The following is a 21,646-nucleotide window of genomic DNA, read 5'->3' as shown; positions in this document are numbered from 1 at the left end:
CAGGCACACGCTGCTGCTGGAGAGGCCGTAGCCGCCCGGACCTCGTCACAGACAAGGGGCTCCTCGGGGCGTCCTGGGGTCTGGCCGCCCCAGCCACCTTGCCCAGAAGGGCGCCGGGAGCTCTCTGCAGTGGGGGTGGGGGACTCCCGCAGGCACTGGGTGCTCGTCGGAGACGCGTGGGTGCTGTGAGGAGAGGCCGGAGGCAGGGGTCAGGCCCGCTGAGCAGCAGCCCCGCTGGCTGGCCTGGGGGAGGACTGGTGGCTGGGGTACACCCGTCCCTCCCAAGACGGATCACCCTGGATCTCGGGGACCAGGCCCGACGTGGCAGGAAGCGCAGCAGGGGAGAGGAGGTGGCCCGCAGCCCTCAGCCAAGCCCTGAAGGTGTCCTGCAGGCCCCGGGGGAGGGCGGGTCACACACACACACACACACACACACACACACAGCCCCGTCCAGCCCTCCCCCTGGGCCGTGGCAGGTGTGGTGGGCCTTCTTGGAGCTTGGCACTGCTGATGGGGGTTCCCTCGGGTGAGTTCTGCCCCAGTGGTGCTCCTGTCTCCTGGAAGGACGCTGGGCCCTCCCAGGGAGGGAGCAATGGACAGCGGTGGGCTGTCCCCCCCAGGCCCAGAGCCACCTGCCCCTGGGGAGCCGCAGCATCGCGGTGCACATGCAAATCTGGCAGGTTTGGGGGCCAGATTGGGCAGCACTAAGCCTGCCTGTGTCTGTCCCATCCTGTCTGCTGAGAAGAGTTGGGGGCCTGGGGCGGGAGTTCCCCCAAAAGGCCGCTGCGGGAGAGGGGGCCTGTGCCAGCTGTGGGCGTGGCAGAGGGCGGGGCCTGCGGGCAGGGAGGTGGGCGGCGGGGCTCTGACCCTGGGCAGGCCCAGGCCCCTCATGCCCCCGGGTTCAGAGCCCGACACGCAGGTGCAGGTCCGCAGCCGGAGCTCAGAGGCGTTGGGGCGGGGGGGGCGGGGGGGGCGGAGGTGCTGGGGAGTGAGAGGCCTCAGCCGCCCTGGACGGAGCAGATGAATGTGCCTGGTGCTCGGGGATCGAGCTGGTAATTACACTTCACCGCGAGTGCCATTAATCGTGGCCGGCGCCACAGCTCACCCCGCGGGAGTCGGGTGAGGAGAGGTGTGGAAGGCCGTTTGTTACCCTGACGGACTCCGGGGCAGCCAGGCAGCCACACCCCACCTGCCCCGCCCTCTCAGCCCCACCGCCCAAGGACCGAGGCCCCCGGGCCCCTGAGCTCCCCCCGCCCCACACCCATCCCGGGATCCCCAGGCCCGCCGGGGAAGCAGCAGGGGAGGTCTGTCCAGCAGTGTGGTCCCCACGGTGCCTGGGCCCGGTCTGCCCTCTGTTGCTGCACGGGGGTGGGGGCAGGCTTCAGCCCAGTGAGCTGAGCGGCATCACCCACGGAGCAGGGTCCCCGCCCTTAGGAGGTGGCAGTGTGGACTGGACCGCCTCTGAGGGCCCGGCTGTCTCAGGACCCCAATGGGCCTGGAACCCTCTGCCCTCTGACCCCCGGCCTGAAGGCTCCCCGCCCCAGGGCAGGTCCCCCTGTGCTGACAGCCTTGCCTGGCGTGGCCGGCTGGTGAGCGCGCACACTGGCCTGGGTGGCCACCAGCGGGAACACCGCTTCCTGCGGCCGGATCCACAGCGCCCGGACCCCCCCTCTGCTCCCGCCACCCCCGCGTCCCCAGGCCACACGCCTGTCACGGGGAGCCGCGCCGCAGACGCGGGGTGATTTAGTGGTATGATTACTTCCTAATGCAATACCTCACGGAGCTTTTTATTAGATTCCCGCCTTTGCTTCCAAGTGCTCTTTGGAAATAAACACCTGGGGCTGTTGTACTTCTCACCACTCAGTTTAATTAACTTTCAAATCACGTGATGTCCCCAGACCACTCTGAGATGTGGGCTCTCCAGGCCAGGCTGGGGCCTGCATGCCGTCCCCCCCCCCCCCAGCAAGAGCCGCCAGCGCCTTCTCGGCAGGAGTGGGGTGTCCACCCGCAGCCCTGACACCACGGGGGCTGCTCAGACAAGTGACGGAGCAGGCAGATGCCAAGACCAGCTCTGCGAGCTGGGGGGTGAAGGACGGGCCTTGCAAAGCTTAAGAAAAGTTAAATGGGATTTCCTGTCATGGCGCAGTGGTTAACGAATCCAACTAGGAACCATGAGGTTGTGGGTTCGATCCCTGGCCTTGCTCAGTGGGTTAAGGATCCAGCATTGCCGTGAACTGTGGTGTGGGTCGCAGATGTGGCTCGGATCCCGCGTTGCTGTGGCTCTGGCGTAGGCCGGCGGCTACAGCTCCGATTAGACCCCCGGCCTGGGAACCTCCATATGCCGCAGGAGCGGCCCTAGAAAAGGCAAAAAAAAAAGAAGGAAAGAAAAGTTCAACGGCGATGAAGAAAAATACATAGACAGTACAGTTTAAGGACGGACCAGGGGGCTCGAGACCTCCCAGATCCAGATTCTGGATTGGGTGCCTCGCTGCTTTGGTTGTGCTGCTGGAGGTGTGAGGCGCGGCTGCTCGCAGTCCCGTGGCCTTGAGGCAGATGTTTCTTATCTCTAGGGCACAGGGACACTGGCGACAGCTCTCCGTGCCGGTCGCCCGGAGAAGCGCGTGTGCCTGTGCCGGCAGCTGCCCTCCTTGCGCTGACTCCGCATTCCGCGTCCTCCCGTGATCTCTCAGTTCGTGCCCGTCCCTCTTCCGGCCGCTTTCGGCCCAGTTCCCGTAGTTGATCGTACACGAGCCGCGTGCTGGTTTGCAGCCACTTCAGACCTGAGGAAGCTGTTCACCCACGGGCAGGCAGATGGCTTCTCACAGTCACCTCCATGTGGCACAGGTCCGGTGGCACCGGCCCTCTTCTCCCCAGCATCCTGCTCTCGCAGCCTTCCCACTCTGTCCCCCGGTCACCCAAGGCACCAGGGCTGTTTGAGAATAAGCCGGGGCCTTTGGGCTGTTTTCTGGGGGTGGAGGGTTCACAGCCCAAGGAACGCTGAGCCCGGAAGGAGTCGTCCTGGTGCCCCTGCCGTGCACGTCTGCCCGCGTGGTCCTGACTCTGCCCACTGGTGTGGTTTGGGTGGTAATTGGTGATTTGCCAGGAAATCCTCCATTTCCCCTCGAGGCTTCAAATCAGTGCTCTCGCCGTGTCTACGATGGGGGGTGTCAGCGCTCTTGCCATTTCTGTGATGGGGGTGACAGCTCCCCGTGTGGGGCGTCTCCATCGGGGAGGGGCACAGAGAGCCCAGGGCTCCGGCCGCCTCCCCACAGCAGACGGTGGAGGCGAGTGTGCTGCCTGGTCTGTGCGGGGGCGGGCGGGCGGGGGGCACCAGAGGAGGCCACGCTCAGTGCCGACCCCTGGCCCTGCCCATCTGAAGCCTCGAAGCGAGTCCCCCCGGCAGTTTCCTGGAGCCCCTAGGAGGAGGGCGGTCACTGTCCATGGGCGACCCGGAGCAAGGGCGCCGGCGTTGGCGAGGACCGACTTGTCCCCGGGCAGAAGACCAGGCGCTCGTGTCCATGGCCGCCCCTCGCCCCCGCTCATCGTCTTCAGACGAGGGGCACCAGTGCCACCCTGGCCTCTCAGCCCAGCAGAGGGGACCCCGCCGGGAGCAGGCGGCTGCCTGGGGCCGGGCCGTGCTCGCCACACCTCCTGGGATGCAGGCTCCACGGGGCAGCCTCCGCCACCACCGTGAGTGGCCCGAGGTCGGGGCCCCCGGGGCCTGGCAGCAGGAACTGCAGCCTGGAAATCCGAGCACTGCTTTGGAGCCGGGACACGGGGGACCCTGGGACGAGGCAGCGGAGTGCTGGAGCGCAGGCCCTCCAGCTGCTCAGGAAGGCAGATTCCCGGGGAGGTCACAGGCTCGGCTGAAAGCCAAGCCCCGTGTTCCCTGAGCCAGCGTGGCTGTTGCTTCTCGGAGAGGGGGGCCCCTGTGCAGCCTTGCGTGGTGCGTCCTGAAGGCAGCCGCCCTCCTCTTACGCTCACAGGTGACCCTGTGCATCGGGCGGCCCCAAGGCCAAAGCCTCGCCACACCAGGCAGGGCGGGAGCCTCGCCAGCTTTGTGCCCATCCCCTGTGAGGCCCGGGTGTGGGGGCTGCTTCTCAGTCCCATCCAGTTTTCAGCTGTGGGGACCCTGCCCTGGTGGCTCCGCGGGTGCAGCCCCGGGGGCGGGGCGTGGGCAGGCTGCACGCCCGGCTCACAGCCCGGAGCCTCTGGGACTGGACGCTCTCAGCTGAGTTCCTGATCGCGTAAGCGTGGCTTATTCTCCTGTGCAGGTCACGCTGCCTGCGACAAGGGTGTCCGAGGGAGGCCCGCGCGTGAGCAGCCCTGCCTGCGCGGGTCGGCGCGTGTGCAGCACCTGTGTGAGCGCGCATCTGCGTGTGAACCTGCACACGCTCACGGGCCGTGACGGCGGAGGCGATGGGCTCGTTGATCCTTGGTGGTCTGAAGCTTTCCTCCTCGCGCCCCCGGGGTGACGTGTTGTCTGCAGAGGGAGCGTCACCTTACAGCACAGAGGAGACGTGAGCTGTTGGCCGTCCTGCTCGGACCGGACCAGTGTCCTGCGGGTGGCCTGGGCTCGCGGGCACCACGGAGACGTGGCATCCCCCGGGTACTGAGGGCAGCAAGGTCACCACCAAGGCTCTGGCCGTGTCCTCGCTTGACCCAAAATTACCTCAATTCCTGGTCGTCTCCAGGGTGGGCCCTCCGCTCTGTCCTGAGCCCAGTGCCCCCGCGCCGGGGCTGGTGACACGCAGGAGTCCACCCTCACCCCGTCTCCCACCCCTGGTTCAAGAGGACACGTCCTCTGCAAGAGAGGCCATGCCGAAAGCACAGCGCCAGGGGGTCAGCGGGGGGTGCCCTCGGCCTTGCTGGAGCCACTGGCAGCGTGGGGCTGGGGCTCGGGTCCTGTGGGTGTCTGGGGTTCTGAGGAGCTGAAACAACCAATATTTAGGCCAAATTTCCTAAATTTGAACCATTGGCTCATATCGGCAAATCACATCATGCAGCAAACCAAGCACGTGTGTGGGGCTCAGCCCGTGAGCCACCGTCCCAGGCCACAGGTTCCCGTGCCTGTTCTCAGCAGCGGGGCTGCCGATGGCCCGGGGCCTCTGTCACCACGGCGGGCGGCCTTCCTCCTGCACCTGGCTGGTCGGTGCCCTGACCCCACACACGCTGGGGAAGGGGGAGGTGGGGGCCAGGTGGTAACATCCGTGTGCTCACGTGGGCGTGAGGACGGCACGGGTCCCTGTGGTGGATTGAAACCCGTGTTGGAGTGTGTGCAGACAGGGCCGTCCGTGTCTGGTTACACCCTTAGTCCTGGCGAAGCCCACGGGCCTGGCAGTTGGGGGCCGGAACACAAGTGTCCCAGAGACCCCGGCCTGGCCCCCTTGGTGCTGACCTGGGGTGGGTCTGGGTGAGGTCGGAGCGTGGACTCATGGCCTACAGTGGGGTCACACGTGGCCCCCATCTCCATCACTGTCGGACGACACCCCCCCCCCCGCCCCCGGGTTCGAGGGTCTGTCCTGGGAGCAGATTCTGAGACTGTGCAGGCTGCTCTCGGAAGGGGCCTCCGCATGGCCCAGGGCTCAGTGTCAGCGCCGGAACCTCCAGCTGGAGGTGGACTCCTAACGTTGAGTCAGGGAGACCCATGTGCTTCTTCGAGGGCCAGCTCTGCAGGTTCCCCCAAACCACTGCGCCCCCGGTCCCCTCCACGTCCAGCTCTGCCGGCCTCACCCCCGGTGCCTGGTGCTCGGCTCCAGAATAAAGCAGCTCCGGCAGCTCCGGCTCCAAGAACATGCCGCGTCCTGCAAGTTGGTGCTTACTCGACAGAAAGGCCGGCGGAGTCGGGAGAGATGCGTGATGTTTCAGACCCCCCACCCCCGGAGAGCCATCTCCGCTTCCCAGGACAGCCGGGCACCTTGGGGTCCTTTATGAAATCATTTCTGAAATTAAATCACAGAGAGATACCTGCAAGAAGTGAGGAAATTATTCTCACTCCATTCTTGGGGCCAAGTTGCAAATCAACTGCAGAATATGTTTTGAAATTCCCTTTTTAAATGAATGCGGTCAATGAAAATGCGGAGCTATCAGCAGCACGTGCAGTCTCCTATTGCGAGATGAAGAAAATCCCGTGATAGAATTCAAGCCCCATGGAACGGGTCTGAAAGCCGAGAGCAGCCTCGCACAGGCCGAGGTGCTGATGAAACGGAAAATGCACTTCACACGCTCTGCACACGCAAATTGCATCCGTCAGAGCGTTTTTGCAGAGAATGAAGCACTTCCTCTCTTTTGCGCTCGTTGTCTGGGGGGGGGGGTGGGGGGTGCCGGGTCTGGGGCTCCGCCGATGAACGCGCACAGCAGCTCCTTCCTGAGGCTGGAGCGGGGCTGGGGGCTCAGACCCTCTGCTTCTTTGTCTGAGGGGAGCCCTGGGGCGGGGGGGAGGCCCTCCCTTGGTGGTTTTGGTATTGTCCTTTGCGGCAGTGAGACGCCATCCAGCCAGGGCAAGGGGCACCCCTGCCCGACCCATGCCCGGATGTGTGAGCCTTTGCGGAGCTGGACCCGCTGGGGAGGGCACAGAGGACGACCTGGCCTTGGGGAGGTTCCTTGGTGGAGGGACAGAGCTGTCTCCTCCCCTCGCCTCTGGCTTCCCCCGGAGGCTGGACGGCGACGCCTCAGGGCAGGCCCCGCAGTTTAGCTGCAGCGAAGGGCCCATCCTGGCCCCAGGCACGGTCTCCTGGCAGCTCTGGAGAGAGCCGGGCGGGGCCGGCAGCTCGGCTCCGCGCCCACCCCGGCCCCCACCCAGTCCTCAGACCCGCAGGCCCTGCGTCCTCTGCTCCTCTCCTGGCTTGCGGGCGCTACCCCCACCCCCAACCCGCACGGTCCCCCTGTACCAGCATTGAGCAGGTTGGTTGGGGGTCGGGTGGGGGTTGGTTTTCAGTTGGTTGACTTGCGGTGGCCGTCGGGTTGGCTGAAGGAGTGGTGGGGCCCAGGTCGGAGCCACTGCCGCTCCAGCCTTAGGATTCAGGCTGCACGGGTCCTGCTGCAGCATCCAGCAGCTGCAGCCAGGCCGTAGCCCCACACGCTGTGCCGAGGCAGTGGTGGGGTTTGGGGGCAGGGTGGGGGGGGCGCCTGAGCAGCACCTTTGACGGCGGCAGCACCTGTTTGCGGTGACAGTGACCGTGCTCTCTGGCCACTCACAGCCACTGGCCTTGCATCCTGACAGCAGCCTGTGGGCTGTGGGCTTAGCCCTGCTCACAGAGGTGGGGCTGCAGCTCAGGGAGGGGCCCCAAGCCTCCCCCACCAGAAGCCCTGAAGGGAAGAGGCTGTCAGACACGGGACCCTCTCTGCACGGTACCCCACCGCGTGCCATGCCCGGCTGTCCTGGGGCCTCTGGGAGCTCTTCTGCAGACTGTCAGGCACCCAGGTGGCCTCGCCCTGGCCCCCCTGACATCCAGCTGGACCACCGATGGCCCTGCTGTGTCCCGGTCCCCGCAGAGGTCAGTGTGCCTGCGTCCTGACAGGACGTGAACTGGAGCAGGGCCCGCGTGGCAAGGCTCAGCCCACCAACCCAGATGCCTTCAAAACTGCCGGCTTTTTTCATTGCCTTTTCGATCCCAGTGAAATTGTGCTGATTTCTGTGCGTTTTCTGGCCGCCACCACCACCAGGCCCGTCCCTTTGCTTTTGTTGCTCAGCCCCTGCAGAAAACCAGACCTCCTGGGTCCTCTCGCCGAGGTGACGGGATGGTGGCGTCGGGAACGGGCACAGGTGCGGAGCCCGGAGGGAGGTTTCAGGCCCTGGCTTGGGCTCAGCACCCGCACGGCTCACCAAGGGGGTGGCTGTTCCTCAGACCGGGACTCTGCAGCCCTCTCTCCGGGAAGAGCAGTCCTGACCAGACCTGCTGCTTCAGAAATGAGTCTGCAGGCCTGATCTCCACACTCACCATATTAGCAAAAAAACCCAGGAGCAACCATGCACTTCAGCAATGAGTTGTTTTAATTGCATCTTAAAATAGAATTGCAATAAAGAACTTTAAACTGTGACTAACCAACTGTGTTTAAGGGACCCCCCCCAGCACAGCCAGACGCGGGCAGGCTAATAAAGTCTGCCCACTCACCAAGCCGCAGCCCCTAGCGGGGCACCGGGGGCCTCGGCCCGCCTGGCCTCCCCGGCCCTTTCCCACGTCCGGCCGCGCCGTGCAGGGCGGGCACTGCCTGGGCCTTGAAAACAGGAGGGAGAAGGGTGCCCCGTGGAGTTGCTCATCGCCCTCAGAGGCTCTCTGGTCCCCACACACCCTGCCCTGCGCTCCGGGCCAGGACTCTGCTCCTCTCTGCGGGGACCCTGGGGGTGGGCTGCGTGTGGGCGTCTGACCGAGGACCACGGCAGGGCCGGGCGGGAAGGGCCGCTCCCAGGGGCTGGGCAGGCCTGGCCTGGCGGCTGGACCCCACCGGTGCGGAGCTGGGGGGTCCTTTCCTGCTGTCAGGAGCCTGTGGTCCAGCTGAGGGCAGAGCGGAGCCGGCCCGAGCAGGATGCCCAAGGGCTGCCGCCTTGGCACGGCGGGGTCTCCGCAGGGCGGGGCCGCGGCCGCAGGAAGCACAGGGCTCGGGTGGGCAGAGCCGGGGGTGAAATCTGTTGCTGTTTCCTCTCGTTTAATTACCGGCGTGGCAGTTGCAGAGTTGAAATGGAGCTTAAAAAGCCTTTGTGAGTAATTAGTGTCAAAAACACAAGATCTACAAAGCCATAAACTCGCAGCCTGGTGATGTTACCAAGAACTAATTAAAAAGGAAAAGGAAAAATTTCCTTTTGTGATCGGGTCTTCAGCCCTGCCAGGGATGATAAAAAAACAAGGCAGTGTGGACATGATGCGAGGCCTGGGGTCGGGGGCGGTGGGCACGAGGCCGGTGGCACACGTGCGGGGGCCTGGCTCCCGTGACCTCCGCCGGGCGCGCCTGTGGTCCCCCACCCCACCCAGGCCTGTCGGCCGGCTGAGGGCAGGACAGAAATCCAGCCGCCTCAGAACACTTGGCCGATGCTTGTCCCGAGGGATGGAGTCGCCTCAGGCCTGGCATCTGCCACCTCGGAACTCGGTGCAGACACTCCCGCCGCATCTGGCCTGCGAATAACTAACCCTCCGCCTCACGGTGGCAGCGTCAGCCCAAGGCGGCTGCTCTGCCCGGCCCTGGAGCGTTCTGGAAGCCCAGTCCCAGGAATGTTCTTACCCCAGAGCCAGCAAAATGCACCCAGCACCGCGGCCCCCCAGCAGCACTGGGCACCGGGCAGAGCCAGACCTGCCCTGCCGCCTGAGACGCCCCTCAACGCCCACGCCCTCCGTCACCTGGCCTCGGCGCCCGGACTCTCAGCCCCCGGGCCCGGTCCTGCCGTCGGTGTGCCGCGGATCTGGCGCGGGACCCGGCGTCCGGTGTCCGGTGGCAGCGGGGAGGCGGTGCTGGTGTGCGTGGGGACAGAGCCCCCTCCCGGAGCCCAGGTCGCTCTGTCCCTGGAGGGGCCCGTGGCCGCTGGGTCATGGTGCTGGAGGCCCGTGCTGCAGACACCTGTCCAGCCCGCCGTGACCAATGGAGGAGCAGTGTGCGGGGCAGCTGCGCTCGCGGGCCCACGGGGTCACGGCCAGGAGAGGGGCGGGCGCGTCGGGCAGCGGGACCGTGGGGGCGGCCGGGGCTGGGGCGCGGCGTCCAAGCGGCCGGCCCAGCCTTTTGTCAGCCTTTTTTATCCCGAGGTGTTTCGTGTTTTGCCTGTGCTAAGTTTGTGCCTCTGCTTCCACTTTGTTGGGAGCGTCTGAAAACAGCTCCGTCGTGTGTGTGGCCTTTTGTCTGGCGCCTCACTGTCTCACGCGCTGGTTCTGACGGCTCTTGGACGTGTCGTGTTGGCTTTTCTACAGGCAGCGGTGCCGTCCGTGGATAAGGGCCGGCGCTTCCGCAGGGGCGGTCTGGAGGGTTTCCTGCTTTTTCTCGCCTTGTTTCCCTGGCCAGCTCCTCCAGAGCTCCAGTGAGTACACGTGTGGAGGGAGCATTCCTGCCCGCGGTCCAGGCTGAAGGGACACTTCTGATCGTGCGCCGAGCGTGGTGTCAGCTGAGGGTTCGTCGGAGAGGCCCTTTAGCACGCTGAGGACCTTGTGGTCTAAGCGTCGTCGGCCGAGGGTTTTTTGGAGGAATGCGTGCTGGCTTCGCTCACGTGCTGTCTCTCTGTCTGCTGGGATGGTGCGGCTGTTTGTCTTTCCTTTGTTAACACGTGGAATTACTCTGATGGACTCTGACGGCCGGCCGGCCGCGCCTTCCTGGGTCCACTGCGCTTGGCTTGTCTCTTGTGCACGTTGCTGGACGTGCATGGCGCGCTGTTTGGTTTCGCGTTTCTGCGTCTCCGCCCTGAGGATTGCTGGACTGTGATTTTGCCCTCGCAGGGTTGTCGTCTGATCGTGGCGGCACGGTGACGCGCATCTCCCAGCACGAGGTGGAAAGCAGTCCTCCTGGGTCCCCGCACCGGGCACGGAGCCCGGGTGTTCTGTCCTCTGGGAGTGCTGCACGGCATCCGTCAAGAAAGCCGTCCAGCCTTGCTGATTTCTTTGGGAGGTGTTTCCCTACAAACGCGTTTTCCTTGCTAGCCATTGGACCATTCAGGATGTCTTTCCTTTTCGGTCTTTCGAAGAATTTGTCCGTTTTATCTAAGCCACCAAACACATTTTGGCAAAACGTTGTTCGTAAGGTTTCCTTTTTGTCCTTCGAGGGCCCGTAGAATCCGTAGGGCTGTCCCCGCTCTCATTTGTGACGCTGGTAAATTGTGTCTTCTTTTATTCCTGACTGACCTGGCCGCTCCATCAATTTTATTCGTCTTCCGAAAGAAGCCGCTCTTGGCTGCGTGCTTTCCAACGCTTTCTGTCTGCTGTTGCACTGATGATGCTTTGATATTTACTTCCTTCCTTCCGTTGCCTCTGGGTCTCTTCTGCCCTTTTTTATTTTCGTTTCTTAAGGTAGAAGGTTTCTCCTTTGCTAATTTAGACACTTTGGCGCTAAAAATTGTGATATTTTGTTCTACCTTCATTTGGTTCCAAGTGCTCATTTCCCTTCTGCTGTTTTTCCCTTTGGCTCATACATTATTTAGCGGTGTGTTAGTAAGTTCCCAAACATTTTGAGATGTTTCCAGATGCATTTCTGTTATTCGCTTCTGATGGACTCTCATTGTGGTCAGAGAATCCAACTTTGTATGACGCGAATCCTTTTAAATGTATCGAAATTTGTTTCAAGGTTCAGAATGTCCTTTCTCTGGGTAAATTACTTGCAAATGATTTGTGTTCTGCTGGAGTGTGCTTCAGATGTCAGGTCAGGTTTGTTTGTTGTTTTGATGTCCTCCAATCCTCTGTGCCCTTGCTGACTTGCCGTCTCCCTCCCTGCCGGTAGAGAAGGGGGTATTGAAATCTCCCACGACAGTCCTGGCCGTGTCGCTTCCGTCGTGCATTTCTCTTCACTCTTATTTCTGGTGATAATTAACTCCCGTTTTCCTTTCGAACTGACCTTTCGCCTCGGTAGTGCTCTTTGCCCTGAAGTGTACTTTGCGTGGTATTGGCGTGGCCACTCCTGCTCTCGGCTTTTGTTGGAATAGCGCGTCTTTTCCACACGTTTACTCTTTCGTGAGCTGCGTGTAGTGGAGCCTTGCATGTGTATTTCGTGTGGCAGTCTCTGCCTTTTCACGGGGGTCTTCGGGCCCCTGCATTTAAGCCGACCACCGCCCTATGCCCAGGTCTCATCATTTGTTTTCCGTTCGTCCCATGCTTTGTTCCTCTTTTTCTGCCTTCTTTAAGATTAATGGAATAATTTGTACAAATGCATGGATCTCCTTTCTGACTTGTTCATCATAACCTCATCTTGCTGCTTCTCAGGGTGCTTTAGGCCTCGTACTGTGCCTCTTTTCCCAGGTGACTTCAGCTGCCCTAACGCCACCCCACATTGACCTGAAGAGGCTCCGACTGTGTACCCCCCCCCCCGCCGCGCTGTCCCACTGCCCACTGGCTTTCATTGTTTCCAGCGTGAGGTCTGCTGACAGCCCCCTGTGCCCCTCTGATCACGTGTCTGGTTTTCTCTGGCTGCTGGAAGAATGTTGGTGGCTGGTTTTGAGTGATTTGATGACAGTGTACTTTGGTGTCATTTTCTTCCTTTATTTTTTGAGCCGGGAGGGTTCACTGACCTGTTTGGATGCGCCAGTTCACGCGTGTCGTCACATTGCGAATGCTTTGGGCTGTTACTTTTTTCCGAGTGTTGTCTTCTGTCCTCCTGGGTTGATAACCCGTCACTGCGTGACAGAGTGCCCCCAACCTTGGTGGCTCGGCCCACCCCCGCCTCAGGGTCTCTCACAGGCTGTGGTCAGACTGGCGGCCAGAGCCGCAGTCCCCCCGCACCCCGACCGGGGCAGGGGCGAAGGGCTTCTCGTTCACTCACCTGTGTGGGCCTCGGGCCCTTGGGTCCTCACGTTCATCGTGGCACCTCGCTTCGTCAGGGGCAAGACGCAGACGGGGAGGGCCCCGCCGGGTCGCCGTCCACCCTGATGTCACCTCAGAAGTGACATCCCATCTCAGAGTCACACCCTAGGGTAGCAGGTTGCACCGATGCCAATTCCAGGAGGCAGGGTTTGCTGGGAGCCGTTTTAGCAGCCGCCTGCCCGTGCGTCTCAGCCTCTGCTTCAGGGTCTCTGTAGGGTGTGTGGCGCGTCCCTTGGTGGCCCCACGGCCCGTTCCCAGAGCCCCTCCCTTTCCTCCTCCTCCCCTCAGCCTCCCTCCCTGCCTCCCCCCTTTTCCCTCTCTCTCCCCCCACCCCCCTCATTCCGATTGGCTTCCGCTGCTGTGTTTTCAGGTTCACTGAACTTCTGTCCACGACGGCTGGTCTGCCCTTAACCCACAGGACACTTCCCATCGGGGGGGGGGTCTTCCCTGTAGAAGCTCCCTTGCTCTCTCTTCTCTCTTCCGCTTTCTGCACACCTGGAGTAAAGTCATAAACTGATTTAGGGTCACCTGCTGATTCCAGCACCAGTCTCAGTTCTGAATCGATTTCTCTTGACTGCTTTCTCTCTCCCAAGATCGTGTTCTCCTGATTTTTGCGTGTCTGTCGTCGTTGATGGGTGCGAGCGTGGTGAATTTTGTCCTGCTGGCCTGGGGGGCTTCTCCTGCTCCTGAGTGTTGTTCAGGGTGCTGTTAGTTACCCGGAAATACCATGGTTCTGAGGTCCTGGCTCAGGGTCTGGGAGCAGGACCAGAGCGACCTGTAGGCGCGGTGACCGTGCTCTTGCCAGGGGGAGGCGCTTTGTGGTTCCCCGCCCTCTGACGATGGCCTCTTCTGGTGTGGCTGGCAGGGACAGGACTGTTTGGTCTGGGCCAGCTTCTCCCGCTGTTGGGGGCTTGCTCTAATCCTCTTGGGTTTATCTCCTGGTCTCAGGTGGTTTCCTACACGTGTGCTCCGAGTGCTCAGGGACCCCTGCGCCGTCCGTCCTCCAGGCGTGGCTCTCCTCTCGGGCCCTCGGCCCTGCACCCTCTGGCCACCGGTCTCCCCAGACTCAGCTCAGGGAGTCCAGCCTACCTGGCCCCCCCCCTCACGGTGCCCAGAATGTCCCCTGAGGAGTAAACTGGGTTGTCCCAGGGCTTGCCTCCCATCTCCCAGGACCCCTGCCCCTCGTGCCCTCACATCCCAGGACCTAAAAGCACCGTCTTGTCTTTGTGTCTCATTTTTCTGGTTATTTCAGGCAGGTGGGTGAATCTCCCTATTTTTTCCCAGAGCTGCCCATCATCTGAGCCCACCACCCACCTCCCGGGTGGGAACACAGACACGTGTCCCCACGTCAGTGGAGGAGAGTCCAGCTCAGAGAGGTGGGTGAGGTGCCCGAGCGGAGCAGCCAGCGTTGAACCCAGCTTCTGAGGCTCTGTCTCTGCCGTTGGTCCAACGACGTGGCTCTCGAGGCAATTCTGTGGCCTCTGTGGGCTTCTCCGAATCCCTCGGAGGCAGGAGGCGGCTGGCCCTGGAGAGCAGGAGGGAGGCGGTCTGCTCTGTGCCCAGCCTGCCCGTCCTCTCCCGTCTGCCCCGACCTGGCGGCCTCCACTCCCCACCCAGCAGGAGGCCTGGGCCTGGGCGGGCAAGCTGCTGGCCTGGGCACCGCGTGTGCAGGGCCAGGCTCCTGAAATGACCGCTCCCGGGCCTCGCCGCCCCACGTGCGGCCTCCTGTCCCTCGTGAGCTGCAGGAACAGCTGCGTCTGGCTCTAAAATGGAGCACCCAGGAGGCTGGAGGCTGTATAAATAGAATAATAATAATAATTGCAGGTTTGAGATCGATCTGTAACTGTTGGGGTGCCTGGCCTTGCTATCCCCCCATTCACTCTTGGGAAAGGTCACCCCTAGCTGGGGACGGTGAATTCCAATAATGCTGGTATAATTAGAACATGCAGTATTTAGACGTTTTTTCAGTACAATTAAGCAGGAATAATTGGGTGAGCTATTTTCCCCCCGTGCTGGACATGCTTTTCTGCCAACTTCCGTTCCCTGGAACTTGGTGCCGGGACAGCGTTCTCAGCATTCTGGCCGAGTCGTTCTGACCCACTTGCCGCGTGTCCCTCTCTTGTTCAGCACAGGGACCCAGAGCGAGGGGCCACCCCCCCCTCCAGCCGCCCACCCGCCCTGAGTGGCACCTGTGGTCCGGGCAGCCACACCCCGCTGCAGGGGGGGACGCCAGGCTTCAGGTGGCCGGGCCGAGCTGGCAGGCCCGCAGAGGGCTGCGGTGGCCCGCATGGGGGGACAGTGTCCTCGAGGCGCTGAGGCTGGGAGAGAGCAGAGGGGTGGGCTGGGAAAGCCCATCCTCGTGGGGGCGAGAGGGTCCACGGGCCAGGTTCTCGGGGGGAGGGGTACATCTCCCCCACGGAGCCCAGCGGGGCGGGCCATGCCGAGCCGTCTGCCAGCGTCTGCAGGCTGCCAGCTGCCACGCTGGATGTCACCTGCAGCGCAGACACCTGGGGGCGGGCAGGTAGGGCCGCCCATGGAGGTGCCCCCCAGCCAAGCGCACACAGCCTTGGAGGCCAACAGGTGGTGACAGGGCACCATGACAGGTTGTCCCTGGAGTCCCAGTGCAGACACAACACGTCCCCACCACAGCCAAGCCTCGCAGAGCACCCAGGCCCCGCCGGCTGGCCAAGCCGGGTGTCAGCACGCATCTGTAGCGGTGGGGGGCAGGGTGGGGGGGGGGTGCCTCTTCTCCCAGCTGCTCAGCTGTTACGGATATAATTTAGATTTCTTTTTCTGATCACAAATATAATGTGCAGCCATCGTTTAAAAGGAAAAAACACCCTGGGCACAGCAGAAAACCGTACGGGAGCACCTCGCGCCTCCGCTCTGAGCTAACCATGCAGCGTTCCTGTTCCGCCGGGCCTTCCGTTGGCCTTTGCCCCGCTGTCCATGAAGTGCTGAGGGCCGGGGGTACGGCTGCAGCCCCGGGGCGGGCTCCGGGGCTCCATCCAGCACAGAACTTCAGGGTGGGTGCTGGCCAGCGGGCTCAGCCGCCCTCCACAGTCCGGCCTGGGAGCTCGCGGAAGGCCTTGGAAATGTTAGATTCTCCGCTCGAGAAACCCTGGTTCTCCTGGAAGATGGAGCGTTTTTGTTTCCTCACAGCCTCGTCTAGGCGGGAGCCTCGCCGTCCCTGGGCTCAGAGCAGTGTCTGCTGGATCCAGAGGAGGGGGCCTCTGGGGGGCCCAGTGTGGTAGCAGATGAGCCCAAAGCTGGGCTGCCGCTGGTCGCGTGTCCCTGAGCCGAGCTCAGAGCCCCGGTGGGCCAGCGCCGGGGGCGGCAGGTGCCCAGACAGAGGGTCAGCGGGAACAGCTGGGCCGGCCTCGTCCAAGTGTGAGGAGGGCTCCAGTTAGCCCAGAGGCCCGAGCCGCAGCCCATGGGCACTGGGCACAGAGCGCGGTGCATGCCTGCAGGGGTCACTGCCACGGGGCCCTCGGCTCCTCAGGCAGGGTGGCCGGCTGGGCCGAGACCCAGCTCAGGGCCTGGCTCTGCCGGGACTGGCCCGAACGCTCCTGTCCCGGCTGGAGCAGCCTCACAAGGCCTTTCCCAGTCCCCAGTCCCCTGTCCCCACCCCATCCTGCTCGCAGTGGCCCCAGGGATGAGGCCAGGCAGAACAGCTGGCTCACAGGAAGGGCCACCGGGAGCTCTGTCCAGGTGGGCCTGTGTCGGTGTCACCCGCAAATCTGAACATACCGTTTTCCCGCTGCTGTGAAGACAGCCACCCAGATGCACAGCCACAGCTTCCTGCCAGAGCTGGGCGCCTCTCTCAGGACAGCTCTGCAGGAGCAGAGAGCAGGCGCGGGCATCTGAGCCCAGGGGAAGGGGACCCACCTGTTGGCAGGTGGCCTGCCCCGCCACGGCCCCAGATTGCCTTCATCAGGTGTGTCCTGGGAGTAGAGCGGCCGAGCAGACAGCCCTGGCACCAGGGCAAGGGCACAGGCGGGCATCCGAGAATCTCCGGGCAGGGCGCCCTCTCGCCTCCCACAGGGTCTGTGCAGGGCCCGTGCTGCGCGTTCCCACGGCTCCCGGCTTCTGTGCGTGTTGTAGTTGATGCTTCAAGCTCTAGGTGTCCAGTCTAAGAATTCCTTGCCCTGGCGTTTCTTCTCTGTGGTCGCCGGGGTAGTTCCCCCTGCCTCCCCCCCATCCCCGGCTCTTTACCTTCCAGTCCACGATACAGTGTAAGTTAAATGCTACACGGAGTGTGAGGTTCAGGTCAAGTTCCTTTTTTCTAACGAGGGCTGTTGAGCTGCTCTGGCACGTCGGCGGGAAAGGCTGCAGAGGCGCCCGGGGACGACCCGCCGTCCTGCTTGTTAGAGCCGAGCGGGCTGTCGATGGTTTTCCTCCGAGGGTCTCTGTCCTGTGTACTGGGGTGCCCCCGTGCCCCGTACCAGCCCACCCTCCTGTTTCCTAGCTTGCTGAGTTTGCTCATGGGCGGGTGTTGAATTCCATCGGATGCCTGTCCTTTAGCCTCTGGGTGCGCTGGCTCGTTCACGGCAGTCTGGAGCCAGACTGGACCGGGTCCTGGCTGGTCCTCAGAGTTCACGGGCGAAGTTGGTCTGGACACGTCTGTTTGCTTTGTGCTGTGTCGCTGTCTTTGTCAGTTTTGGACTCAGGTTGATCCTGGCCAGGGGGTATTCCCTCCCGTACTCTGGGCAGGATTGTGTAAAATTGGCTTTAATTCTCGTTTAAATGTTTGGTAAAATTCTCCAGGGAGGGATCTGGGCTGGAGCTGGGGTGTGTGGCCGTCTCGGCTCCGCTTTGGGACCACGTGCTGTCCGGGAATTGCCCCCTTGTCAGGCGTCAGCTCCGTGGGCGCCAAGGGCTGGCCGTGTTCCCTTCGTCTGACAGCTCCGGGGCTGCTGTAAGCGTCTGTTTCATTTTTGCTGTTGGGAACCGCCAGGCCCTCTTTCGGTTCGTGTGGGAGGCGTATGGGCCCTGTCGTCGTTTTCAGAGGATGAGCCTTTAGCGTGAGTCCGCCTCTGGCCCTGCTCTGCTCCTTCCTTTCTCGTGCTCTCGTGTCCGCTCTCCTGTCTCGAGCAGCTCGAGGTGGGGCTCAGACAGCTGACTGGGGCACTCCCCACGGCCTGCTGGGAGCGTCCAGCCCGTCGCTGTCCCCTCGGCTCGCCCAGACTGTCGCCTGGTCACTGGGTCCCCGTGCTGTGTTCCTTCAGGGTAGCTCCTTGGCCGAGGGCCGTCTAGGACTTAGACGTGTGCATTTCGTCTCCGCGCATCTTTTAGGGTCCGGCTCCCGGTCCTCCCGACACGCCCCACCATGTCCAGAGGGGAGCGTTTAGGTCCCGGGTCCCTCTGTCGTATTGTGTGAACGCGGTTTGTTCCATCCAGATGGGGCTCCAGGCCTCGCGGGGCTCCGCCCTCCAGATTCCGCCTCCGTCGGTCTTATTTGTGAAACGTTGCCGGGACCATCAGCGAGGGCGACTCCGCGCTTGCCAGGAACCCTCACTCCGTGGGGGCTCTTCCCTCCTGGGGAATCGCCATAAAGGAGCTTTAAGAAGCGCAGCTCGGGGCCAGCCTGCCGTTAGGGCGTCGAGGCCGCCTTCACAGGCCCCTCGGGGCAGGCGCGGCGGGAGCCCCATGCAGGGTGGCCTCTGCGTCCGTGTGACAGTGACCCGCAGCGGCGGAGCGGGATGGGGCCCTCACGTGTGGGCTTCCCTGCCCACCGTGCCCCCGGCACCGTCACGGGGCCCTTCTCCACCACCGCTCCACGTCCAGACCTCAGCCCACGCCGGCTGGTTGCCCCCGGGCTGCCCGGCCCTGCTGCCCAGCGGGCAGAGGTGGCCCCAGGCGAGGCCAGGCTGCGTCGTGGCTGAGCGTCTCTCCTCGCGGGGCGCCCGCAGGCACGGCCCTGTCCCTCCCAGGCCCTGACCTGCCGCAGCACCGTCAGCAGTTTGCTTCGTTAGGAATTGCACTCTGGCTCTAGGAGAACAGCCCTAATTAGAGTGACTTCCGGGGGCCTGGGGACGCGGAGGTATTGAACACAGAGCTCGCTGACACGTCTGATGACACGGCAGCTCCAAGGAACGGGGTGCAGGCTCAGGGCACCACGTGGAGGGGGGCTGAGGCCTGGGGCGCTGGGGCCTCGGGGCGCAGACACTGACTTGGGCTGAGTGAGGAGGCGGCCCTGGCCCTCCTTCCCTGCCCGGTCCTGCCACAGCCCCGGCTACGGGGGCAGGCTGTGCCCAGGAACTGCCCAGGCTGGGCACAGAGCACACCCGTGACATCGGGTGTGGGGAGAGGGGCCCGGATGGACCCCCGGTCAGCGCGGCGCTGGGCCTGCTCATTCAAGCAGCAGCTCCTGTGCGGACCCCACGGGGCACGTCTGATGCAAGTGAAGGGTGTCAGGCCCCACGATCTGCAGGGTTGGGGAGGCGCCCAGGGGACCCTGATTTTAAGTCGGAGCTGAAGACCCCCCCGCCGGGGGGGAGCAGGAAGACGGGAGGGGGCAGAGCAGGAGGAACGAGGGGCTGCGCCCCCCCCCCCCCCCCCCCCCCCCGCCTCCGCCCGTCTGTGCTGAGCTGACAGCTGCAGGAAAACCAGCCCCTCTGACATTTAGGGGAAAAACTCAGAATCAGGATCAGAAGGCAGAAATGAAAGGATTTTCTTGGTAAAGGTCAGACTGGCTTCTCTGATTTTGTTTAAAAGTGGTTTGTGATGAACTTGACGAGACTGAATGTGTTACCAGGCGACGGAGCAGCGCCGGCCGCCCGGGAGGGCTCGGGGCCGAGTGACACGGCGGGGCAGCCCTGAGGGCCGCTTGGAAGGGTCGTGGGTCCTGGGTCTAAGGTCAGAGGGCAGGCGATGCAAAGCTGGGGCCCCTGCCGAGACGCCCCGAGCTTCCTGGGGTCTCAGAGCCCCCTCCCGTGGCTCCTCCAGGCTGGGCCTCCCGTCAGGGAGCTGCGGGGACGGGGCTTTGGGGAGAAGCCCGGCACTCGGCTCTGTCGAGGCGCCGTCCGCACCCCACTCACCCTCTCACGGACACTTCAGGGCCCTGCAGGGCCCTCCGAGCTGGGCGGCCGGCACCGCCCTGGGAGACCGTTCCCATCAGCCCACCCGGACACCCCCAGCGGGCGGCTCCCTCTTCTCCCTCCCTGCCCCCCCCTGCCGGGCGCTGGAGCCGCCAGCCTGCCCGCTGCCTCCCTGGGTGGGCCTGCTCTGGACCCTCGTTTAAGGGGAGGCCCGCGGCCTCTCGGGGCCGGCCTGGCACAGGGAGGGGTGCACGCGGAAGGGCCTTTCTCCCCGGCTGCATCAGTCACACCCCGTCCCAGCCGCCCCACTGGCCGTGGCCCCTTCCCGCGGTGGCACTTAGGGCGAGCGTGGCTGCTGTGCGCCCCGCACCACCTCCGCGTGGACGTGCCCCCTCCTCCTGGGCCCCGTGCCCCGCAGGGAGGCTCGCCCGGGAGCAGGTGCCTACGGTCTGCACGGCGTCCTCGCTCGCGCCCGCGTCCTGGTCGTCGCCCAGGGCTCCGGCCATCCTCGCGGACGCGGCTGGATCCCGTCGTGGGCTTCGTTTGCGTCTCCCTGAAGGCGGCCGCCTGTCCCTGATCCTCGGGAGAAGGACCGTCCAGGTCACCTGCCCACTTTCTGGCTGGGCCTCTTGTCTCTTCCTCACAGAGCGGTGGGGTTTGGGGGCCGCAGGGGTTGAGGGGCGTTTGGCAGGATCTCCCTGGCCTGAGAGGGGCAGGTCCACCTTCCCCGGCCCAGGCTGCACGGCCGGGTGCCCAGGACGCGTCCCAGCCCTGTGGAGGGCCAGGGGCGGTGGTTCTCAGCTTTCAGTGGGTGGCCGGGAACCTTGGTGCGGAGCGCGCCCACTGAGGCAGAGGCAGGCCTCGGGCGGGCGGGCACATTCGGGGGTCAGCGGGGAGAAGCCTTCCGGGCGGGAGCCAACGGGGGTGAGCGGGGGGGGGGAGCTCTCCCTCAGGAGTGGACACGTCACTGGGGTGACCCGTCCGCCTGGGATTCTCCAGACGCAGTGGCCACCGTGGCCTCGGAGCAGGGGGTGGAGCTGACCGGGCCAGCAGGTGGGGGGAAGGGGGTTATTCCACTGGCGGGGGGGCTGGCGCTCGGTGGCCACCTCCCCACTTCAGCCGCCCCAGCAGGGCCACCGCCTCGCTGAGCAGGGTCACAGGACCACCCCCTCCCCCAGGCCTGCGTCCCCAGCTCCCTGAATGGGCAAGGGCTGGGGTCTCAGGGTGAGGCGGCCTCCAGACCCAAGACATGTGGGTGGGACCCCTCCCCGTCTTGACCCGCCCGGGCACCCCTGCTCACCGGCATCTCCCTGTGTCCCCCTACCCTGCAGGCCGCGGGCCCCTCGGGCACCAAGATGCAGCTGCTGGAGACGGAGTTCTCGCGCACCGTGCCGGAGCTCATCGAGCTGCACCTGCTGCGCCAGGACAGCATCCCCGCCTTCCTCAGCGCCCTCACGCTCGACCTCTTCAGCCGCCAGACCGTGGCCTAGCGCGGCCCTAGGCCCGCTGCCCATCCGGCGGGGCGGCCAGCGACTTGGCTCGAGGGGGACCCCTGAGCCCCGCCCCCACGCAGGACCCCCGTGCAGGACCACCCTGGCCGGTGGGCTCCTGCTGTGAGAGGCGTCTGCGCCCGGCCCCTGGCTCAGGGCCACTCTGCGGGGACGGGCCACCACCCCTCACCCTCCTTCGGGGAGGCAGGCGTGAGGCTGCCTGTGGAGGCGGCAGGGGGTGGGTCTTGGGAGACAGTGCTCTGTGGGCCCGCTTCCTGTCCCCTCCCCGGGCACCCCCCCACCCTCTGCTCAAGCCCGGCTGGGCCTGGGCCTCGCAGGTGAAGCAGGGCTGCCAGCAGAGGCCCAGGCGCTTATGAAATAAAGGCTCCCCTCAGCACCGCACCCGGCTCAGCCTGTGTGTGTGAGCCCCTGAGCTGCCCGCCTCCCTCTGCCGATGCTCGGTGCAGCCCCCGTGCAGGTCCAAGGCCGGGGCGGGGCGGGGGGGACCCAAGGGGCTGTGGGGTGGGCAGCCCAGGAGCCCCACTGACAGGAAAGGGAGCACGTGGACAGCCAGCTTCTCCTGGGCACTGGGGAGTCTTTTCATACGGCAGCGCGCCCCTCACCTGGGGGCTGG

General features: G+C 64.2%; 1 protein-coding gene across 11 annotated transcripts in view; it reads left to right on the top strand.

The window, feature by feature from the left end:
• MAD1L1 (mitotic arrest deficient 1 like 1) overlaps window positions 1-21,414 on the top strand; it is a 308,486-nt gene extending 287,072 nt beyond the window's left edge. For all 11 annotated transcript variants that reach the window (XM_047779416.1, XM_047779417.1, XM_047779418.1 and 8 more), the window contains one exon: window positions 20,854-21,414. In XM_047779416.1, coding sequence (XP_047635372.1) covers window positions 20,854-21,012 — 159 coding nt within the window. In that variant the 3' untranslated portion in view covers window positions 21,013-21,414. The remainder of the gene's footprint in view (window positions 1-20,853) is intronic.
• The last annotated feature ends 232 nt before the right edge of the window (window positions 21,415-21,646 follow it).

Source organism: Phacochoerus africanus, chromosome 5 (assembly GCF_016906955.1).
Source record: "Phacochoerus africanus isolate WHEZ1 chromosome 5, ROS_Pafr_v1, whole genome shotgun sequence".
Taxonomy (NCBI): Eukaryota; Metazoa; Chordata; class Mammalia; order Artiodactyla; family Suidae; genus Phacochoerus; species Phacochoerus africanus.
The sequence above is the reverse complement of the archived record's forward strand: the minus strand, read 5'-3'. Positions and strand labels throughout refer to the sequence as shown.